The 20,993-nt window shown below is 41.1% G+C and overlaps 1 protein-coding gene across 1 annotated transcript; it reads left to right on the forward strand.

Moving 5' to 3' along the window:
* The first annotated feature begins 1,313 nt into the window (after positions 1-1,313).
* HPRT1 (hypoxanthine phosphoribosyltransferase 1) lies at positions 1,314-19,947 on the forward strand. Its single transcript, XM_086756497.1, has 9 exons — positions 1,314-1,478; positions 3,576-3,682; positions 5,158-5,341; positions 10,789-10,854; positions 11,867-11,884; positions 14,195-14,277; positions 16,657-16,703; positions 18,368-18,444; positions 19,075-19,947. The coding sequence occupies exons 1-9, from the start codon at positions 1,314-1,316 to the stop codon at positions 19,120-19,122; spliced, it is 795 nt and encodes a 264-aa protein (XP_086612623.1). The 3' UTR covers positions 19,123-19,947.
* The last annotated feature ends 1,046 nt before the right edge of the window (positions 19,948-20,993 follow it).

Here is a 20,993-nt window from a genome sequence, read left to right on the forward strand (position 1 = left end):
GGAGCTATCCACACATTTCCATGCTTTCTTATTGTTTTACCTCAAGATGAATTTTTTTCCTTCAGACCGTTAAGGACATGGACGGCCTCTGTAGGCACAGTTCAGCCTCATCTGCCATCAAATGGAGAGGCACTTAATAAATGCACTTAGTAAGTGCATCTTCTGTCCACCCCGCGCGGGGAGGGGACAGAGGTGCAGGGGATCTGGTGCGTGAGGAAAAGTGGCACCAGTCACTTTCTTTGCTTAGAGAAAAGGCACAGCCATTACTGACTCAGGCCTTCTTTTAAAGCATATCAGTTCCTTGCTCGGTCAGGTGTGGAGTGGCATCTGCACAAAGTTCCCCGTACCACGCCACAGCGATGGTCGGTTGCTAGCTGTGACCACACTAAGGCTGCAAAGGAAAGCGGAGGAGAAAAGTCCTACAGTATATTCAGACTGTTGGGCACCCAGGGACTGGACCCCTGCAAGCGATCAGCTGGAGCCCTGAAGCATGAGATTCGGTTATCACAATTGTCCTGACACTGACACAAAGCTTCCGGCGTCGGTGTGCTGAGGTCAAGGCAGGTGACCCTGCCCTGCCCGAGGTGCCCAACACCCCAGTACCCGACCGTGCCGGTCTGAGGGGTGTTTGGGCGTATTTTCCCCACACCCTCAGCTGTCAGGGGGCTGAATTTCCTATGCTTGGGGAGAAAGAGGCTCCACTGATCCTGCCTTTCACAGGAAGACCCGGAGTGGTGCAGACAGTCCCTTTCCTTCAAGGTACACGAACTCGTGGTGCAGGACAGGCCTCTCTTGGTGATGGAGGAGAGGAGCCTGGCCAACACGCAGCAAGACAGGGGTGTTCCTGCCGTCCGTGGAGCCCCTCCGAGGATGTGAACACCTATTGGAAGAGCATCCTGCGTCTCTGGTTTTGGGGAGACAGCAATTACACGCCCTCTTCCCCCCGGGGTAGGAGTGATCCTCCCAAGGAGACATGAGAGGACAGGAAACATCGCGTTGGGGAGGGGGATATCGACTCTGAAGACCCAGGGATGGGGATGGGGGACACCTGCATCCCTGCGGGAACGGGGACAGCCCTAACGAGGGAAGGGCACCCGCCATGGCACTGGGACGGCCCCGGCACGGAGAGGGGACCCGCGCCGGCCGCAGACCTCCGTAGCAGCGGTGCCGCCGGGGCTGAGGGCGGGTTTCCGCGCCTCCGGGGAGGTGGCTGCCGGCGGGGCCGCCTCATCCCCGTCCCTCTCTCCCTCCCCAGCCCCCGCGCCGTGCCGCGGCCGGTGCAGGCCGCCGAAAAGGGCGGCGGCGCCGCGGCCATGTTGAGGGCGGGGAGGGCGGAGGCGGCGCCGGGGCCGCTGCGGGGCGCGGCGCCTCCCAGCACCTCGCCGCCCGCTGCCGCCGCTGCTCCTCCTCGCCGCCCAGAGCCGCCGCCGCCGGCGGGCCGCCCCCGCTCCATGGAGACCCCCAGCCCCTGCATCGTGGTGAGTGCGGCCCCCGGCGCCGCCGCGGCCTCCTCCCGCTGCGGGGGAGCCGGTCCGCTGCCGCCGGGCCGGGGGCTGCCGGGCGCCTGAGAGGGGTCTCTCCCGCCTTCCCGCCGCCGGCTGAGGGGAGGGGGGTCCCGCCTGCCCCCCGAAATCTGGTGATCCGTGAGGGAGCGGGGCGGGTGGGAGCTGTCCGTCAGCGGCGGGGGCCGCCGCCCCGCCGAGTCACCTTGAGGGGAGCCCCGGCCTCCCGGCGCCGGGCCCGGGGCTCCCTCCCCTGCCCGCCGGCCGCGGCGCTTCCCCCTCCCCCGAGCGGTGCCGGGGCGTCCGGGCCCCCTCCCGCCGCCGGGCAGCGCGGGGGTGGATTCGCGGTCACGCGTGGCGTTTCGGAAGGATTTAAAGCCGGAGTTGCCGCCTTAAGAAATGAAGGTGAAGCAAGTTCCCACCAGAGACCAGCCCGGCGCGGCACAACTTCCTATTCCTGTTGCTTTTCGCGGCGTGCTGGGGAGGCACCGGCTCGGTAGTGAGAGGCGGGAGCGCGTTGAAAGCCGCCTAAATGTTTAAATTAAGATGTGTTTTTGGAGGAAGAGCACTCGGAGGATGTTTTGTTGCATCATTGCCGTGTCTGCTAAGGCGCTTACATCTTCATTTTTATCATTTTTTTCCAAGCCGGTGCCGGGTGCTCGTGAAATGCGTGTGGTGTGGCACGGGTGAGAGCTGTGCCGGCTGCGAGGTTGCGACTGTAAATCCCTGCAGTCGACGGAAAAAAAAAAAAAAAACCGATAAAATCTGTAGGAAGGGCCCATTCCCTACCAAATGCGGAAAGAAAGGTTTGGTAGACACGCTAGATGTAACGATGTGTCTGAACCACAGGAAAATACCATGTGTTTTGGGTGGGACTTATTGCTTAAAATAACAGCCCGCTCTGGATGGCAGGGACTCGGTGCCTGAGCCGGCTGCGTGGGCAGCTCATCCAGGGTCTTTTTTTCGATGGGAGGGTGAAATGCTCTTGAAATTCCCCATGTGGAATACTCATAAGGGGTTATACAGCAAAAAAAACCCCTTGTAAACAGTTGGCTGATCGTTGGCCAGGTAAGTGCTTCCTCGGGCACTGAAATAAGATTGTGTCCCGCAAGGGCAGCGGTAGCCGAAATGGGTATTTAAAATGCCTGCCCTGGTGAACTGTCAGTAATAAGCTTTGGTTTTCCCTCTGAAATTCTTAACTTCATTTTACATGTAGTAGCATTCAGCTGCATAACCAGAGAGCAAAGTAATTAAAAAAAACATTTTGTCATTTGCAAGTCCTGGCAGGGTTAAGGTTCAGGGAAGGCTGTTCTTGATGCTGTGTGACAGTATGTCCTGAACCTCAGCAGTATAATTATATACATATGCTAATCCCTTGTCCTAATTAATATACACTTGCTAATACTGCAGGCAGTTTCATACAGGGAATTTGCCTGTGCGGAGCAGGTTGCTGAAGCAGGGCTTTAATTTCAGATGCTGAAAGATCTTGAACCTCCTTGTTTTGCAGGTGGTGGTCTGAGAAGCCTTGCTTCACAGCGATGTAACTTGTCACCCTCCTGTAGCTGTCTTGTCTTGTCCTGCAAACTGGCTCATGGGTTTTGTTATGATTTGGTGTTGTCCAAAAAGGTTTGGAAGATGTCCATGTCAAAACATCTGCTTGCTTAATTGCAAATGCAGGTTTTGCATTACACTAGTAAAAGCAAAGGTGTTAAAAGGCTCCTTGATTTTTATTTATTTTTTAATAGAATAAAGATATTCATTGAGGTGTAGTAGTTTCATTTTCCTGCTCTCTGATGTAGGAGAATGTTTTTAGGACTTAATTTCTTCCCCACATTGTACTGCACAACAGGTCGTGTGGTATTTCAAGCAACTCTTGTGAACTGTGGGTTCTGTTAGATTACGCTTTATGCTGTGTTCAGTGTGACTCATTTTTTTTCATAGAGAGGGAAAGTACGGTGATCCTCATGAGCATAATGGGTTTGATAGTTCACTGAATAAAGCAAAGGACTTAGAATTTCTCACCATGGACTTTCTATAAGGCTTTGTAGAAATCTCACCTTATTTGCTTTTCAGATTGGCGATGATGAACAAGGTTACGACCTGGACTTGTTCTGCATACCGAAACATTACGCAGATGATTTAGAAAAAGTCTATATTCCCCATGGGCTCATCATGGACAGGTATGTTTGACCTCAGACAGTACACTGCTCCAGCTGATTCCATGACGCTGGAATAAACAATCTTCTAGTGATGATTTTGCTGCCTGGTGACTGTCTAAATAGATTACATTTAATTAGAGACTAAGAAGTACAAGTGCTAATTAACTCTTTCTTGTTTGGCTTCTAAGAGTTTGTACATTTTCAGTTATGCTGTTGTTTGGTAATTTGTTACAATTCTCAAGTGAAATTTCGTGGTGCTTAGCAATCTACAACTTTATTTTCAATGTTTCTTAAAACCAATTTAGAAGATATTATTTGTTGTGCCAGTTCAGTCTGAAAATTATTGTAGTCTCTTGAATTTCCGTAAGATATTAATAAAAGTAAGTTATTAATGACATAATCTTAGACTTTCTCATGTTCGTATGGTAGATAAGTAATATCCAACTCTCCCCTGACTTCTGGGAAAGCCTCTGCAAGTATCAATCTGTCACTTCTGTGGTTGCTGAAATCTGTGATGTGCTGTGGAAGTTTTATCTTGTGTAATTGGAAACTGGTGCATAAGCGTACAAGATATTTTTGTTTTACTTTATGTTTGATAATTGCTAATTCCTGTTAAGAGAATGAACAAAAAATTCAGTGAAACAGTTGTTGGAGCCCCACAACCATTTAAGAGTGGTTCTGGGTGGATTTTCCTGGAGATCTGGTGAATAGGAATGCATCTCGATTTTGTGCTGTTCTGTTTAATTAGATACAATAAACATTCCTATAAAATGTTTTTTAAAATGTAGTGAAAACTTTGCACTGAAAGTCCGTATAGAGGAAGAAATTGGACAAAGTACACGTAATTAAGTAATTGATGTAAAGTTTATAATAGGCTTTCTCTGAGAAACCTGCTGTCAGCTAGCAGACGATAGATACATACCATGCTTTCTAAAATAAATTACAGGATAAATTTAGAAACAATGATTGCAGAAAAACGGTGCAGTGTTCTCTTGCTCAGCTTTGTTGGTATTGTATTTTGCAGTTAGGACAAAGTTCTGGCATTCTTGCTTGGCAAATAACCATAAACTCTTTAGTTTACGATTTGAGAATTTTCTTGCTCCTCAGTTAGTGAGGGCTGCTGCCTTTTTGGTTGTGTTAGCTTTTGTTGCTGTGTCTGTGTGGAAGCCGAACCTATCTTTGGAAGGTGAAAACGTGCCTTCATGTTGCATAGCTGGCAGTGAAACAGCTTCAGGGTGCTAAGATTTGCTTTGGCTGAGTGTGACGTATGAAAACAAAGGCGTTTGGCAGTGCTACTGTTAGATTAACCTTGAAAAGCAAAAACTTTGTTGACCAATAATGTGTAAAAGTGACTGAAGTGGTAGGTAAATATTTCTGAGCAAAATGTTTCCAAGTCGGATCCCTTTGTTTGCTGCTGTTGGTAGTATAAACAGTTGCTGCTATAGTAAGCAAATGAAATGTTTTATGACAGCTGACTCTTTCTTGGTTTTGTATAGGACGGAGAGACTGGCACGAGAAATTATGAAGGGCATGGGAGGACACCACATCGTAGCACTCTGTGTACTCAAGGGTGGCTATAAATTTTTTGCTGATTTGTTAGACTACATCAAAGCACTGAACAGGAACAGTGACAAATCAATCCCCATGACTGTCGACTTCATTAGGTTGAAGAGTTATTGTGTAAGTATCTCTGCAGTACTGTGCAATTTTTATATAAGTTTGACTAACTTCATATTTTTAACAGAGGTGGTTTAATATTGTTGCTACCAGAATGTGCTAATGTTAAACAAATAATTAAGGGAACTAGGAGTCACAAGCTAATTTACTCTTTCTCTGCCTTATTGTATGATCTGTTTTCTTTTAGACCTTGATATCTCTGCAGCCCTGTAAAATCATGACGCCGAGCAGAGAGACGCTTTCCATGTCCTCTACTTGTTACACAGTTTTCTCTCTGCCCACTACCCCATCTCTAAAGCTGTGGCTGTAGAATAATGCAGAGCATTCTCCTGCAACTATGGTTACAAAAATTTAATTCTAGGAATTTTTATGTGGCTTAGACATCATTCATTGAACAGGAAGACTTGAAAGCTGCAAAAAATGTTATACTCGAGCTCCCCATCTCATATTTTGTTTGCCTCAGCCAAACAATGAGCAAAATTAGCTGTATTTGGCCTTGAGGAGATATAAGATTCTTAAACCTAGATTTACGATTAGTAGCCTCGGAATATGGCACTACCTTTTCAAGACTAGGTATAGGTTGCCTTGGGTTTACATTTTTGGAAAATAATTTATTTTCGTTTTGAACACAAGGATTTAACTTTATAGGGAAATTGAACATTCAGTAACGTGAGGTAACGTGTAAGTTTTATAGAAGGAAGCGTGAGGTTATGCTGTGCAGGTCAAAGGAAGAAGCAGATGTATGTTAGTACTGTATGCTTCCTGACTTACCGACAGCCTGATCTTGTGTTTTCAGGATGGTATTTATGATTTGTTCCGTAAGACCATCTGTAGCATGGAAATAATTACATTTTTTGGTTGCAGTTTAGAGTGTTTGAATAAATTGTTTCTTAAGGTTATGCTGTTAGTTCTCTCTCAGCAACTTGGCATTCAAATCAGCAGCGTAGGCTACTTGTTGCAGTTGTAGACATGTGCGTATTCCAGTAGAAAAAAATAGAGACTACTAAATCGGATACTCAGCCTCATGCTTCATTGCATTAAACTCTGAAACCAGAGACGAAGTTATCTGCAGACTTAGTTTGGACTGTCGAAGAACTTCGTAAATTCATGATTGCTGTTGAGTGATCTGTTAACATTTCACGGCGAAGCTCAGAACTGCGTGAGGCTTTGGTCAAGTCCGTTGGCAGGGTGAGCAGCCCTGGCTGCCTGAGGCGTACAACGGCTGGCTGTCCAGGGGTTACCTGGAAACCACGTTCACGTTGGCTGAACGTGAGGCAGTAATTTAGCTATGCTCTTTAAGGAGAAGGCAAGGCTGGGCAGAAGGTTCGTGCCAGCCTTTGGTTGTATCTCAGGAGGCATTCTCTGTGCTTGTGCACCATATTTAAATCAGTGGGCGAGAGCTGTTTGACACTCTTTCCTTCTGCTCCCCACAAAAGATTCAGGCTCCTGCTGCCACTCCTTTTAACCACTAAGCTACCACATGCCCATACGTTTTGCCTGTAAAAGCCACAATGGAAAGCTGAACATCTCTGTTACATGTTAAAGAGTAGGAAATGATGACTCCCACCTTTTTGTTTAAAAAAACGATATAAAGACTACACCCCCTCACTCTTTCCACTTTCTGAGTAACTTGGAAAAAACTGTTGGAGAAATTGTTTGAATCACCTGAAAAAAAACCTGTTAAAAAGCAAGCCTGCCTTACTATATGCATGTTTTCTTTGCTTATACTCATGTGTTAGGTGTGCTTTGATTAATTTCTTTACTACAACTGCTGTTGTTTATTAGTCCCCAGAAGTGCCTTGATATTAATAGAGGAGCGAGCAGCAAAGTAAGTTTTATGGACATTAAGAGCTCTTAATGAGTAGATGAAGAGAATAGCAGAGAAGTTTAGAGAGAAAGCTGTCTAAGCAGAGTGTTTTCCTTGAAGTATTGGTTTCAGGTTTTTTGATTTTGTCAGCCAATTCTATAAAAGAATGTTTTCTTGTTCTAGAAGAGTGAGGAGCTCCTATTACCTGATGCCTCCACTACAGCGTTTACGAGCATTTCATTTCTGTGAACTCTCTTAGGTGGTTATTAATATCCAGCCTTATGTCCTTTAGATTGCATAACTTGATAGACTGGATAAGGTTGTGCTAACAGGAAAATCTATGTAACAGATTGACTAAGTCTCCCATCGTTAATAGTGCCAGAATGCTAAATCTGCTCTGTCGTTTTTATCTGTGCTTTACTGGAGGGAAGGATCTGCGTTGGTCGTGATGTGAAAACCATCACAAACTAATGGACAATTGAAAGTGGAGCTGGCGCTGTTGTCGCTGTCTTTGGACGCAATTGCTAGATCATGCTGCTTGCCTTTACAGACCGGATAAAAGATATTAAAAATACCCTGGTGGCATAAAGAAAGCAGTTGAACTTGTGTAATGGTTTGGAAATTGATGCAATTGAGGTTCTATTCTTATTTCAAACCAATCATTTAATATTTACAAGCATGTGGGGTTTTTTTTTTGTGTGTTACAATGCAAAGTTTATACTGTTCTGCACCCAAAAATAATTCTGTAGGAATACTGACATGATCAAGCTGTGATTAAACTTTGCTCATAACTCCGGTTTTCCGAGTCCTTACAGATGAATTTTAATGATCCGGCAAGCTGTTAAGAAATTGAAAGATTTGTGAACAGACCCAGATCTCAGTATTCTTGACAAGCAGTTTATTTTGTTTCTCCTACAGGAAGAATGGCTTTTCACCAGTCTCCTGCATTGGAAAATGGAAATGAGCAAACGTTGCTTATGTAGTCATGAAGGGCAGCCAAAAGACAGTGAATGTGTTGCACTGTTGCTCAGGAAAATACGAATTTTCAGTGGAGTATTTACTAGATTCTGGTTAGGCTGGTCACGACAGCATTCTGAAAGATCTCAGTTGACCAAGCATTATAGCAAATACTGTAAGGAACTTAAAATGCTTTTTAAAAGGTGATCTTGGAGTCACTTGAGTCAGGAGTTACGGTCTTGTAAAGCATTATTGTTTTCCGGCAGTGACAATGGGGAGGCGGTGAAAACAGATCTAAACAGTAAAACTCTTATGTGTTAAACCACAAAGCATTAAAGTCTTACCAGTACTGAAATCAGAAATAATGCTCCTGAAGATAATTAAAACATTGCTTAATTATTAAACAAAGTTCTTTCCAATGAAAATCTGGTTACAACCAGTGTCGGAAATTCTGTAACTGTTTTTTTTATCCTTGAATTACTTGGGAACTCAGTATCTGCATAAGAATGCGGGTTTATGTGCCAATGAAGATTTATGTTTTCTGTTAAAGTGTAGCAAATTGTGTGGTTTTTTGGTGGGAAGGAGCAGGAAAGTTTCTGTAGGTTAGAATTGTTTTTTTTCCTCTGCTGATCATCGTACTTTAATATGCATAACCCAAAGGTTCACAGTAACCTGCAGTTTTGTGGTGTTCTTATTTGAGTTTAGTGTGTTGCTTTGTAGCCAAACAGATCATCGGGAGCCTGATTTTATGCGTATACGGAAGACTACAAGCCTGTCATCTATGTGCGCAATTTTAATGGAACAAATACCAGTAACATCTTTCTTCATTGTTGTTTTGTAAGGAATGATGGTTTTTTACACCCTTCTGTGGAAGGAGGATGAAATCTCTATTAGTGTAGGAAGAGATAAGAGAGACTTCTGTAATATAAACAAGGAAAAGCTTAAAGAAGCTGTCATTTAAGATAATTTTAAGATAGGGTGGACACAGGAAGTGTCCTTTAGCTTTGTGAATACAGTGCTTAACTGGATCACGTTTTTGTGGTTGATCTAGCCAGTATCTCAGGCATTCAGTAGCAGTGTGTGTATCTACTGGGTCATGCAGCAGTCATTTTGGACATATCTTGGGGCGGGGGGGGGGGGGAGGATGGCATTTTCAATACAGTGACATTGCTGCTGCTTGGTGTAGTTATTGTTTGCACTGTTGCGGAAGCACTGAAGCAGTTGGCTGTATCTAAAAAATGAATTTCCTTATAGGAATGGAACATGACGCTTCAGTGCCGTGTCAGAGTGGTATAACTCAAACTAATGTTTTCTTTAGAACACATGGGGTAAAACAGAAAAGATACTTTTTCTAATAATTTATTTGGGGTTTTGTTTATGTTTTGTCATAGGAATCTTAAAAGGAAAGTATGTGTTGGTCTGTCATCTGCTCGTATGTGCCTAGAGCTGTCAGCACTACTTTATCCTAGACCGTTGATGCCACTGTCTGAAGGATTTTAAGACATTTTCTCTTTACTATCATCCCAACATTACTTATTGTGTACTTGGCGTGTGCTTCTCTAAATAGTTTGTTTCCCTTTTTTTTTGTGATAACATTTTTATTTTTTGCCCACGATTCATATAACACAAATGTCTCTCTCCTTGCGCCTGTAAAAACAGGAAGCCGTACATGGTTGTCGCTCTGTTCCCTTGTGGTGCCCTGTCTATTGCATCTGGCATTTCTGGGTTTTGGGAAGGAACTGCTGTTTTGCTGCGTGTCTGCGTAGTTGCGCAGCACGCTTGGACCTCAAGCTGCAGCAGCAGAATAATACAATTTTTCTAAAAGGCAGATGTGTGGTAAGGAGCTACGAGAATAAAGTTTGGTGAACGATGTTAAACTTCAACTGAAATGATTAAATTGCAGGATAATATCATAATTTGTAACTAGTACAGTAATAAGCATATCACATCTAATATGAACAGTGAGACACTGTCAAGGTTTAAAGTCAGTTGAATTACACTGCCAGGCACTGTGAAGCACTCCTAGCAGCTGTTTTAACTTTCTTGTGTAGCAGTTCATTTGCATTTGTATCAAAGTTCGGTTCTACTGAAGCAAAATGCTGTGTTGTAGTGATGTATACCTGTGTTGCTGTTCAGTTACTGTAAGTAATTTGATTTGTTACCCATATCTGTTGTAAACTAGGCAAACATAAGCTCTTGTCGCTATTTTTGTAGCTTATCGTTTAAAATACTAATCTGTGCCCTGTTTGCTGGCTGTTCTTGTTCTTGTTATGATTGCTTATTCTTACTCAAAGAGTAAGGCTTTCTAAAGCATTAAAGTTTAAAATGTAAATTACCAGATATACAGCAGCATGTGGCTTGGAAACTGAAGTGCTTTTTGTCTTATTTCCATATCTGTAGGGAATGCCTAGCAAATCTCATCTTTTTAGATACATATGTATATGTAATGGTCACAGATGAGAGATGGTGCCTACGTTTATGCAGATCTCTTGTCAAACAGTCTTTAATGTGAAATACCGTCTTTGAATTTGATCACTTGTGATTTCTTGGTTAATAGACACTCTTGGTGCAGTGTTTCTGAAAACATTAACAGTCACTGGTTATGTACTTCGCAGTTTTGGTGTTTACTGGAAGAAAAAAATATTTTAATTCTGGTAATGCTAATGCTCACTCTCCTCTTTCTTAGAACGATCAGTCCACTGGAGATATAAAAGTCATTGGTGGAGATGACCTCTCAACTTTGACTGGAAAGGTATGGCTCTTTGTGTGTTTAAAACCAAACAAAACCACTAAAGAACCCACACACCTGCATGGTTTAAGGCTGCTCTTCTAGTGTGTGAAGATTATAACGTGTGAAAAAATGGGAATTGAAGAGTTTCATTTACGTATTTGCCACTGTGTGCTAGGAGAGTGGATAAGCTCCACCAAAGTTGTCAGTTTAGCCTGAACTTAAAAAAAATCAACCCTATTCAATCTTCAGTATCAGCAGAGTTCTAAGGAGATTTATTTTTCTGCAGTGCCTGAGAAGAATAATCTTGTGTGGGTTGTTGTCTACAAACTACCTTTACAGGAGAGTGACATTATTTATTTGCTATATTGGTGTTTCACTGAAGTACTGAAGCGAATTCATACTGTCGAGACGTGTCCTGTGCAGCCCAGGTTACAAACGGAGCTTCCCGTTACAGGCAATGACGGGAGAAAGAAATGGGAGAATGTAAATTTGGAATCTGCTTTTCTCCAGTGACTCTGTGGAGATCACTGAGCCAGGTGTCTGGGGTTAAAGCATCACCTCCTGCTCTGTTAGAACACATTACTTTCCCTTCTCCTTACACATACATGATCTTTAAGGCATGTATGTCACAGTTCAGTATAAAGGATGTAGGTATGACAGAATTGTACATGTCTCTGTAGTATGGCACTCTGCTTTGGAAGAATACAACTTGTGTAGATTCTATTTTGATCTCTTTTGCATATGTTTAGAATTCTCAAAGTCTAAATAATTTAAAGATCACTTTGTACTCAGCAGGAGATGTTGAGGAGAATCTCATTGACAGCTAATTGTCATTAGAGCATCAGAAATGTTAACTGCATGGAATTTGCTGTTACATGTGTAAACATACATAAATGGTGGTACAAGTATTTAATTGCAATTAAAATGAATAAGTTAGAGAGATTAATAATTAATATATATATAAGAAATGGCATATTCTCTAGATATTAATGGATTTTTCTTTTTTTTTTTTTTTTTTTTTCCTTCCCACCAGAATGTTTTGATCGTAGAAGTAAGTATTATGTTTCACTTCAAAGTTCTAATGAGTGACTGGTAAAAGAGTTCTGATAGAAGTTGTTTTTAAGCCCAAAACCTACAGTTTCTTGTTTCAAGGCTTCCAGCTTCTGATTCTAGGCCTGCATTTTGCAAGTGGGCTCTGAATTTGAAATTATCTATGTTTTGAATTCTCGAGTTGCATCCAACTGCCAGACTTAACAATGAAAATATCAATGTAGAATTGTTGCATTTGCTTTCAGTTTTCTGAGATTCTGTCAATTTGAAAATGTCTGTCTCTCTCTTCCCGCCCTCCCCCCCGCCCCAATTAGCATGAAGAAAATGATGTTAAGAATATTCATTTCCTAGCTTGCTGTTACAAACTCAGAACAATAAATTGCCAGAGTAGAAAAGTAGAAAGAGGTTACTAGTAGGAATATCCTAAAATATGTGAAAAACAGATCTAAGCCCAATGTCCCTGTGTGCAGTTTGTTTAGAGAACAGTGACACAGAGAGCACTAATTCTTAATCAGCATTTTGCAATGGCTAAATTCCCATTCCTGTGTCTTGTCATGGTTCTTTGGATGATACCAGGTACTGTACACCTCAGTTTGATTTCCTAGTAGGTACTGTTGCTTAATTCTTGCTTTCATGGCTCTTTCTTGATGGACAGTCTTGCTTATGTTCAGTAAGTACTGCTTTGACAAAGGATGTTCTTGAGCAAGATTGCCAGTTCCAGACTAGGGAATCGGCAGCGGTAGACAGGAAAAATAGACGTGCAATCTAATAATGTCTTAAGGCTCCAAATAATGGAAACAACTTGTTTGTAAGTAAAGAAACAGCTATGGCAACTGATTCAGCAGACAAAGGGAAGGATGTTTCCTCTCATAAAATGTGTTTTCTGTGTATGTTTTTCTTTTTTAATTTGAGAAGGTTATGTTATTCCACAGGAAGCACATTCAGTTCCAAAACTTGTACCAAAATAGTATGTATACAGCAGTCATCTGTGTGACCAGTGGTGTCCTTTGAAGTATATTTTGCTTCAGATAGGCAGATGCGTTTAATTATGTATCTGCTCCATTTCAGATGAATGTATGTCTTTAAAGTCCCAGACGGCTAACTAGGTTAGTTTCTCATTTGTTCTGTGAATTGTCTCTCCAGTGACTTGTCTTATACACTGTCAAATAGGAGCCCTTTTGTCGATCACTGTTTTAACTGTCAGACAATAAAAATGCACATTTATTGTAGGTTTCGTGTCTTGTGCACCAGAGCACTAGGCTTTTCACTAGGCATCTCTTTAATGTGCCAAAAAAAAAGAACAAAATGGAGATTCACCTCCAATAGGCAGATAATCACACAATACCAAATCAGTAACAGGCTATGTTTTTATTTTAGAGTATGGAAGTAGCTACTTCTGTTTATTTGCCAGCTTTCATTTTTATCTGTATATCTGTACGTGTTTAACTTTTCCTGAATTTATAACCATGATTAGAAGCATTAAGTGTTAAAGACGATGTTGCTGGCGGGTGCTCTGTTGAGTTTTTTGTTTTATTATTTTAATTGGAAGTCATGAGAAAATAAGCTGAAACCAGGACATTGCTGCTTTTGTGTTATTTACCTCCTTTGCTTCAGACAGACCTGATTTTAGGCCACAGTAAGAAGTGTCCCTCTAAATATCATGTGATTATTTCAGTACGAATGAGGAGTCCATTTCTGATGCTTCTATTGTAAGCCATGTATTCTTTTTTCTGCTTATATGTGCAGTGGATGGGATTAAAATGGTGTGTCAAAAATCGTTTTAGTGTGTTTGAGTACAGACTTCAGAACTGCACCCAGGTATTCCCAGTGCAATTTCCTTGGCTATTTCTTGGATCTGTAATGTAAATTACACTCCTTTTCCTAAATTGCAATAATGGGCTGTTCTGCCTGTTTTCCTGTTTTACTTTTCTCTCTATTGTATACATCTGTCTCTGTAACTGAGCTCAAGGGCAAGACTAATGCTACTCTTATCAAATCCGAATTAAACACTGTTTGTCTGATAGCTGCAAGGAGCACAAGCCGTAAAATCTCTTTTGGAGCCAGAAAGGTCGTAGTTCAGTAACTGCTTTCAAAGCCATAGTTATCCACAACAATTAGGAACTATTGTTAATGTGTGTGATCAATTTACTGAGCACAACATGGTGTTACGTGTCACCTATATTTGATTACAAACAGTAGTTTGGGATATTTTCATGCTGTTGCACATGTGCAACTTCTGTGGTAGAAACTTGAAAACGCTACTCTGACATGTTTAATATTCTTTCTTACATGAGTTTTTTTTTTATTTCAGGATATAATTGATACTGGTAAAACAATGAAAACGTTGCTGTCTCTACTTAAGCAGTACAATCCAAAGATGGTGAAAGTAGCCAGGTAATTTGTTTGGTTTTTTTTTTTTTTTTTAACACTGTGTGTCAGTCTTAAGGTGAAATACAGCACAAATAATCATCATGAAAAAAAAAGTGTAGAATACATTTCCATGGAAGAGAAACAGGAGAGAACATTTCTGCAGGAGTCATAGTAGTCATATATGATGTGATCTGTTGGAGTTTAGTATTTGTTTAAACTCCAAAAGCATTTCTGCTTGTTATGAGAATGTGCGTTTGTTAAGGCTGGTAGAAGCACTGTTCTTTCCAGTCTTATTGCTGGAAGAATTTCAGTGCTTCAGAAGGAGTCAGCTTGCGTATGCCTGGTATGTGTCTTGTCATATCATATTCTGGTAAGGTTTGTGGGGTCCAAATTAAGTTTAGAAGTATATGGAAGAATTTAAATCTTTTGGGCCTAAAAAAATACCCTCTCAAGTTGGTAGAGGTATTTTCAACACAAATTTTGTTCATAAATGCAGACTTTTACTAGAGATGGGGATTAAAAAAAAATAAAAATCAGTGGTTGTCACTTACGTATATGTAGTATCTATCCAAACATATTTGGTTTTGCTTGTGCTATCCGCAGTTTCAGTGTACCGAAGGGATGTACCTGTGTGATGGAGACCTTTTTTTAGTTTGCCTTCTTTAATTGTAGAATTACGTTAGTTTCCACACTAAGATTATTGTTTGTGTAGTGTGCGTAGTGCAGCTGAGCTTTAGAGGTCATTCTGTGAGAGTCACTCAGCCATATGCTCTTCCAGGCTTTTGTACTTAGTTACGTTTTAATCAATTAGTTTCAAAACATGTTATAATTAAGTAACTTACAACTAACAAGAAACGTTGAGGATAATATTGTATTATTAACCAATATAAATATTCTTCCTACTTCTTTTTAAATTGCATCTTTTATGCTGCCATGCTGTGGTTGTGTATTTTACAATAAAAGCAGAATGACTGCTGGGGATTAGAGATAAAGCAGGGCTGTGTGTGATACCTAATCACTTGTGTTGCCATAACAATGCCAGAGCAGTTGTTAGACTGGGAGAACAGCTCTTCTTGCTGATAACCTGGAGGTAACCTGCTGGAGGTGAGGTTGTTCAGGATTTCTCCCTGGCCAGACTAAGCGTGCCAAATTTAAACATTTGGCACTGAGCGGTGCCCTGACACTGCAGTGTACATCGTGAATATAATATAGTATGGGCAGAGCCCAGTTTCTTACTGTTTGAACTTGTTCCAGTAATTTGGGTCTACCAAAGACCTGAGCAGGTAAACAGGATCATTCTAGATAGTCTTAAGTGGAATGTTAGTTATTTCACTTGCCTCTCTTCTCTTTCTTCTCTTCTCTTCTCTTTCTTTCTTTCTTTTTTTTTTTTTTATTTTCTTTCTCTCTGACAGTTAAGCAGCTGTAGGAGGGAGATGTGAATTAATACTAGTATGATTTTGGGGTTTCTTTGATCAAATTTTACACCAATTCTCAAAAATCAAGTCTCACAAGTAGAAGTTTCAGTAACTGTCTAAAGTTGAAACTGTGACTGACTCTGAAGCCCCATCCTCAGAGGTGACTCAGGAGGGAAGCAGGCCTGTGCTTAACGCACAGAGTTATGCTGACCTCTGTCTTTACATCCAGCCATTGACCACCTTTTCTTTTCTTCCCAAAGTCTCTGTATCTCAAAGACAGACAAATGTCAGGCCTGTGGGGTTGCCTTCTGAAAGGTAAAAGTGCTCAGCTGAATAATGAGTGAAATAAAATTAAACTAGCAGGGCATTCCTCTCTACTATAATACCCCCAACTCTGTACCTCTGTGCTTTTTACGCCTCTCACTGTTCGTTCTGAAGAAGTGGAGCTGGTTTGTATCACCTGATGGTCAGAACCAATTACATTGTCTTTATGGGGGTAATTAGTACTGCTGTTGAAGAACGGCTGAGGACCTGTGGCACAAGTTCAATTGAGGTTGCATTTAAGCAGCTGAACTTTTGCTTTGTATACTAATGCTTCTGAAAAGAGCTCAGTTGGTCTGGCCAGATCCCAAGTCCTTGCCTCTTTACCTATAAGCTAAATTGTGCCTGGAGTTCCTAACGCACGTAAAACCCCATTAACTCACTTTTCACAGCGAAAATCCACCCAGATCAGTGTCTCCTAGCCCTTTCCTGCAGACCTGTTAGTTATCCTTTAGGCTGTGAACCATTCACGATTTTAGTAAGTTTTGATTTTTGTCCTTATGATCAGCTGCACCTGCAAATAAAATAATAGTTTAAAATATGTGTAGTTATGCTTTCAGTTATGCACATTTAGGCCAAATTCAGCTTGTCTGCCATCAAAACAGTCTCATATATTTGTACTTGGTGCTTTTCCAAGTTTCAGTTTTACATTGTTCTTATTTGACAGTTTGTTGGTAAAAAGAACTCCTCGCAGTGTGGGATGCCGGCCAGACTGTAAGTGACTTTTTGACAACTGTTACTAATTTTTAAAAGTGTGTCAATATATTGTGTACCTTTTGGTCAGGTCCAAGGATGTTCCAAATAAGCTATAGCTAATTATTCTTGATAGATTTTGCTCTTAGGGTATTTAAATATTTGGAATGTTATTTTGACAGAGATAATTTGAATTTAGTCTGTTTTTTTTTTTCCTTAACTTTTTGTAATATTTTACTATGTGAAAAGCAAACTTTGGTATTTTAGTGCAGGTTACACCCTTTTCATGTGCAAATTCTCCCAACTTACATATAGTCAAATGCTTTGGTCAGCAGAATCTGCTAGATTCACGTACGACACTTTTGGGAGTGATTTGAGTGCCTAAACCCAGCCACCTCGTGCTGTTTGGATGTCCCCAGGAATGTGGGAGGACCACACAGGGCAGCAGGTCTGATAAAAGTTTACAGTGGTAAGATGCCTGACTTGGCACAAAACCAGTTATGTCTGGGCGTCTGAATTACTCCCTTGTCTTCTGCTGCCTGTCCCAAGACCACAAAGAAAGAGCATTCTGGAACTGAAGTTTTTCAGTGCTTTAAAGCTTAATGGAGGTGTTCCCTTCAGTCAAGGAGGCCCCTCATTGCTGAGATCTTCTTATGGGCTTAGCTGGGTTAATGGTCTGCCTTTTGAGCGTCTTGCAGCAGACGACTTGTTTTGCCATCTGTCCGCAGAGACAACCTGTTCAGGGCAGGACACGTGAGCTCTGAAAGAAGAGACAACAAGGCAGTAACGGCCGGGCCTCCGTTTTGTCCCTCTGTTGTGAGGCCAAGTAGATGCTTGCCTTAATTTTTCCAGAAGTGCACACAGCCTTTTCTTTGAATTGTACAATTTATCTCCCTGTTTTCGTTACCGACCCCCATTGTAGCCAGGGAGAGAAAAAGCATGCAGCTTTCCTGTGCTCAGGGGTCTTTCATTTAACATGAGGGGAGAAAGCCCTCATGGAAATCTTATTTTGTATAATTTAATATTTTTTTGGTCATTTTGTAGTGTATGTGGACAGGTTGGACTGATACTGCCTGACCACCCACAAACTCTCCTGCTCAAGCTGTTTAGACAACTTGTGGAATAGCTGGTGTCCTCTTCTTAGGCAGCTTCTCTCAGAGGAAAAAACCGCATCCAAACACAAACACCTGCCCCCGCCACCTGTTTCTGAAACCTGAAAGCGACTCTATAAAGATCAGAGCGCTCTTTGCTCTTCACTGTTCTCTATACCGCAGAATCAGCATCTAAGACGTGCTTTAGCAGTCATAGTGCTGGGAAGTGTTGGCTCTTTGTGTATGTATTTGCAAAGTTGCAGAAAATTTTCAAGAAATTTTATGTTCTGATAGTAATACCTTGTCTGTAGATGAAAGTGCTTCCATTCATTCTTTACGGACTGCATGCTAGCACCATGCTGCTGCGTGGGAACCGATACATTTTTAATTTTGCTTTAGTTGATGAAATAAATCAACAAAGTAAGTTCAATTTTTAAAATAGCTTTAATATTAATCTGAGGATACTTGAGTGGAAGAAATAAAGTGAGGTAGGATGCATACATATCTATAAATTCCAGATTGTCTCTGTAAAGAGGTCCAGTGAACTCTAGGAAGTCCTTTTCTAACATACTGGTGACTTATGGTCTTTTTCAGTTGTTGGGTTTGAAGTGCCAGACAAATTTGTTGTGGGATACGCCCTGGATTACAATGAATACTTTAGAGATTTGAATGTAAGTAATTTTTCCCATATGTTTTTGCCCATTTAAAACTAGGGAGGAGGAAGGAAGGGAAGTCTCCTAACATCGCTTTCCCTCCTCTGTAAATCATGCCTTGTGTGCAGATCTGTTCCACTGGTGATGCAATGGTGAGAGCAAACCCTAGGGTGGTGGGACAGTGTTTTGGAGCTCTTATGAAGCTAAAATTTATTTTGCTGCATGCAGAATGGAGGCTACACATGTCCTGTCAACTTAGAAATGACGTGAAGTTTATTATCTTACAGATGTCTTCAGCAAATAAATGCATTTGCTTAGTTACATGAGAATCAGAGAAGAGAGACCTTGGAAGTTAAAAGGGGTTCACTTTTTATTCTAAGTCATTACTTCTTCATCTGGGTTTCACCAACCTTCTATCAGACACGAGGTGGGATAATTAGAGGGAGGAGGAAGAAAGTAATGCTGAGATTTTTAGACAGAAAAAGGCTTAAGTTGTTCTGCATAAACAGTATCAGAAGATTGTTTTGTAATGGAACATGTATAGCATGCTGGCATTTTCTTCAGAAGTGTGTTATTGAACACTTATGTACAACTTTGGTCTCCTGCATTACTTTTCTAACAGGAGCTTTTTATTTTGTTTTATTTCAGCATATCTGTGTGATCAGCGAGACGGGGAAGCAGAAGTACAAAGCGTGAAAGCGCAGTTCAAGTGCTGTGACAACAGAGCTTTGAAATGTTTTGTTTACCGAGTCCTATCTTTCACAGGCTTCAGCTCTGGTACACCAGCTAAAATTGTAGAATGCCCCAGCCCCATTGTCATACGCTTACTATAATTTATTGCATGTACAATATAAGATCTTGTCTTGTTCATTTATATTTTAGAAATGTAAACAACTAGTGCAATTCTGCACTCCTTATTTTGATTTGCACTATGACTCTACCGGCTGTCGCTGCCCCTGGTTGGGTTGTGCTGTGTGTGAGCTCTGGAGTCTAACTCTTGCAGTCGTAAATTGCTTAAACCTCATCAACCCAGAACTGAAATAGTTCAAGTACTGTAAATGTAAAACATTTTATGATAGGGAGGTCTATTAGTTATATTTTTTAAATCTGTAATTTAAGTTTTATATTTTAATGCACAAATGTGGTTGTGATTAATGGATAGCTGCACCTTTGGGTGTTACAGAGCATGAGGAGCAGCCAGTTACAGTATCTGTAATCTCATTCAGATCTCCTGGAGTTGCCTTATTGTTGTAAAGGAAGTCTGGGTGAAAAAATGTCTTTTTGTTTGTTTGTTTGTTTTTTAAAGGAGAGGAAATGACAAAACAGAATGTTTAAAATCTAGTTTTAGTTGAGCTGCCTGGTTTTGTTAGATTTTTGTTTTCTTTAATAATATCCGTCAGCCAGTGGAATTGCCTTTTAAATTTAAACAATTTAATATATTTGTGAAAAAGTATTGTAATGTTTACTTTATAAGATCTACAAAACAAAGTACTTTAAATAAAGGCTGTCTCTTTAAAATAAGCCCCATACATCTGTGCCATTCATTCTGTATATTAAAGCGCTCTTGAAATTTTATTCTCAGTAATATTTTTCATAAGTGTTGCTGACAGTGAAGGCAGGCTCTACATTTGCTATCTTTGTAGAGCTTTTGGTTAACATTATCCTATCTACGACAGAGACGATAAAGTGCTGAGGTGAAATATTGAAACGCCTGCATAGTCAATAACGAAACTCGATTTCAGAGAAAATGGTTTAAGCACCGTCTGTTGTTCTGTTTTGGCAAAAATGAAGAGTGGAGATTATATGTTCATTAAACATAAACACCTGGAAAAAAAACCACAACGATTTTGTAGGTAATCATTTGGATTTGTTTCATTAACACCTCTGTTCGTGTCGAGTTTAATTCTAAATGTGGCAGCTGATCTCACACCTCGTCCTTGTGCTGTGCTTTTCGGTCCCTTAGCTTACACAGTTCTTGTTCTGCGTATGGGTTCTTCCACTGTGCGCTCAGATTTAACGCTGCTCAGTCCTTAATACATAATGAAGTTTTTGCCAGCCTATTTTGGAAGATTTTTCTGTGGTTTTGAAGTTTGAGTCATGTTTCTGTACTTTTCCAAGTACTGCACATCATTGTCCGCCCATGGAGTGCTCAGTTACAACTGCAGCAGACCTAAAATATGAATAATTCACACAATGTACTTTAGATCAAATGACCACAATGTCTAGGAGATGTATTTGTAAACCAGAATTCTCATTAACAAAGATTAGAATGCCGCTCGTGATCGTTACAGTTAGTGTTCCACAGAGGTTTTTTTTCCTAAATGCACTACAAAGACTGATTGTATTTCTCAATGTCCTAAATAACGTTTGTGTTTATGCCTTTTGAAGAACCTGTACTGTCCCTGGAACCACTTCTTGCAAAAATATATGATGCATCTCCAAGAAGAGGAAACACAAAAGCAACATAGAAAAATATAAACCCCCTTGAGAATTATTACATCCAGTTAAGTTTTCATTAGTTCTGGTTGAACTTAAGGTCTCATCTTAAAAAGCAGTGTTTTCTTAAA

This window comes from Chlamydotis macqueenii, chromosome 11 (assembly GCF_036417535.1).
Source record: "Chlamydotis macqueenii isolate bChlMac1 chromosome 11, bChlMac1.mat, whole genome shotgun sequence".
In the NCBI taxonomy this organism is placed as follows: Eukaryota; Metazoa; Chordata; class Aves; order Otidiformes; family Otididae; genus Chlamydotis; species Chlamydotis macqueenii.

What these genes read in the sequence shown, in the direction of transcription:
- HPRT1 (XM_086756497.1), top strand. Translation starts at nt 1,314, where the DNA reads ATGTTGAGGGCGGGGAGGGCGGAGGCGGCGCCGGGGCCGCTGCGGGGC. An exon ending in CATGGGCTCATCATGGACAG is followed by an intron (nt 3,683 to 5,157) that starts GTATGTTTGACC and finishes GGTTTTGTATAG; the next exon opens with GACGGAGAGACTGGCACGAG. An exon ending in TTAGGTTGAAGAGTTATTGT is followed by an intron (nt 5,342 to 10,788) that starts GTAAGTATCTCT and finishes CCTCTTTCTTAG; the next exon opens with AACGATCAGTCCACTGGAGA.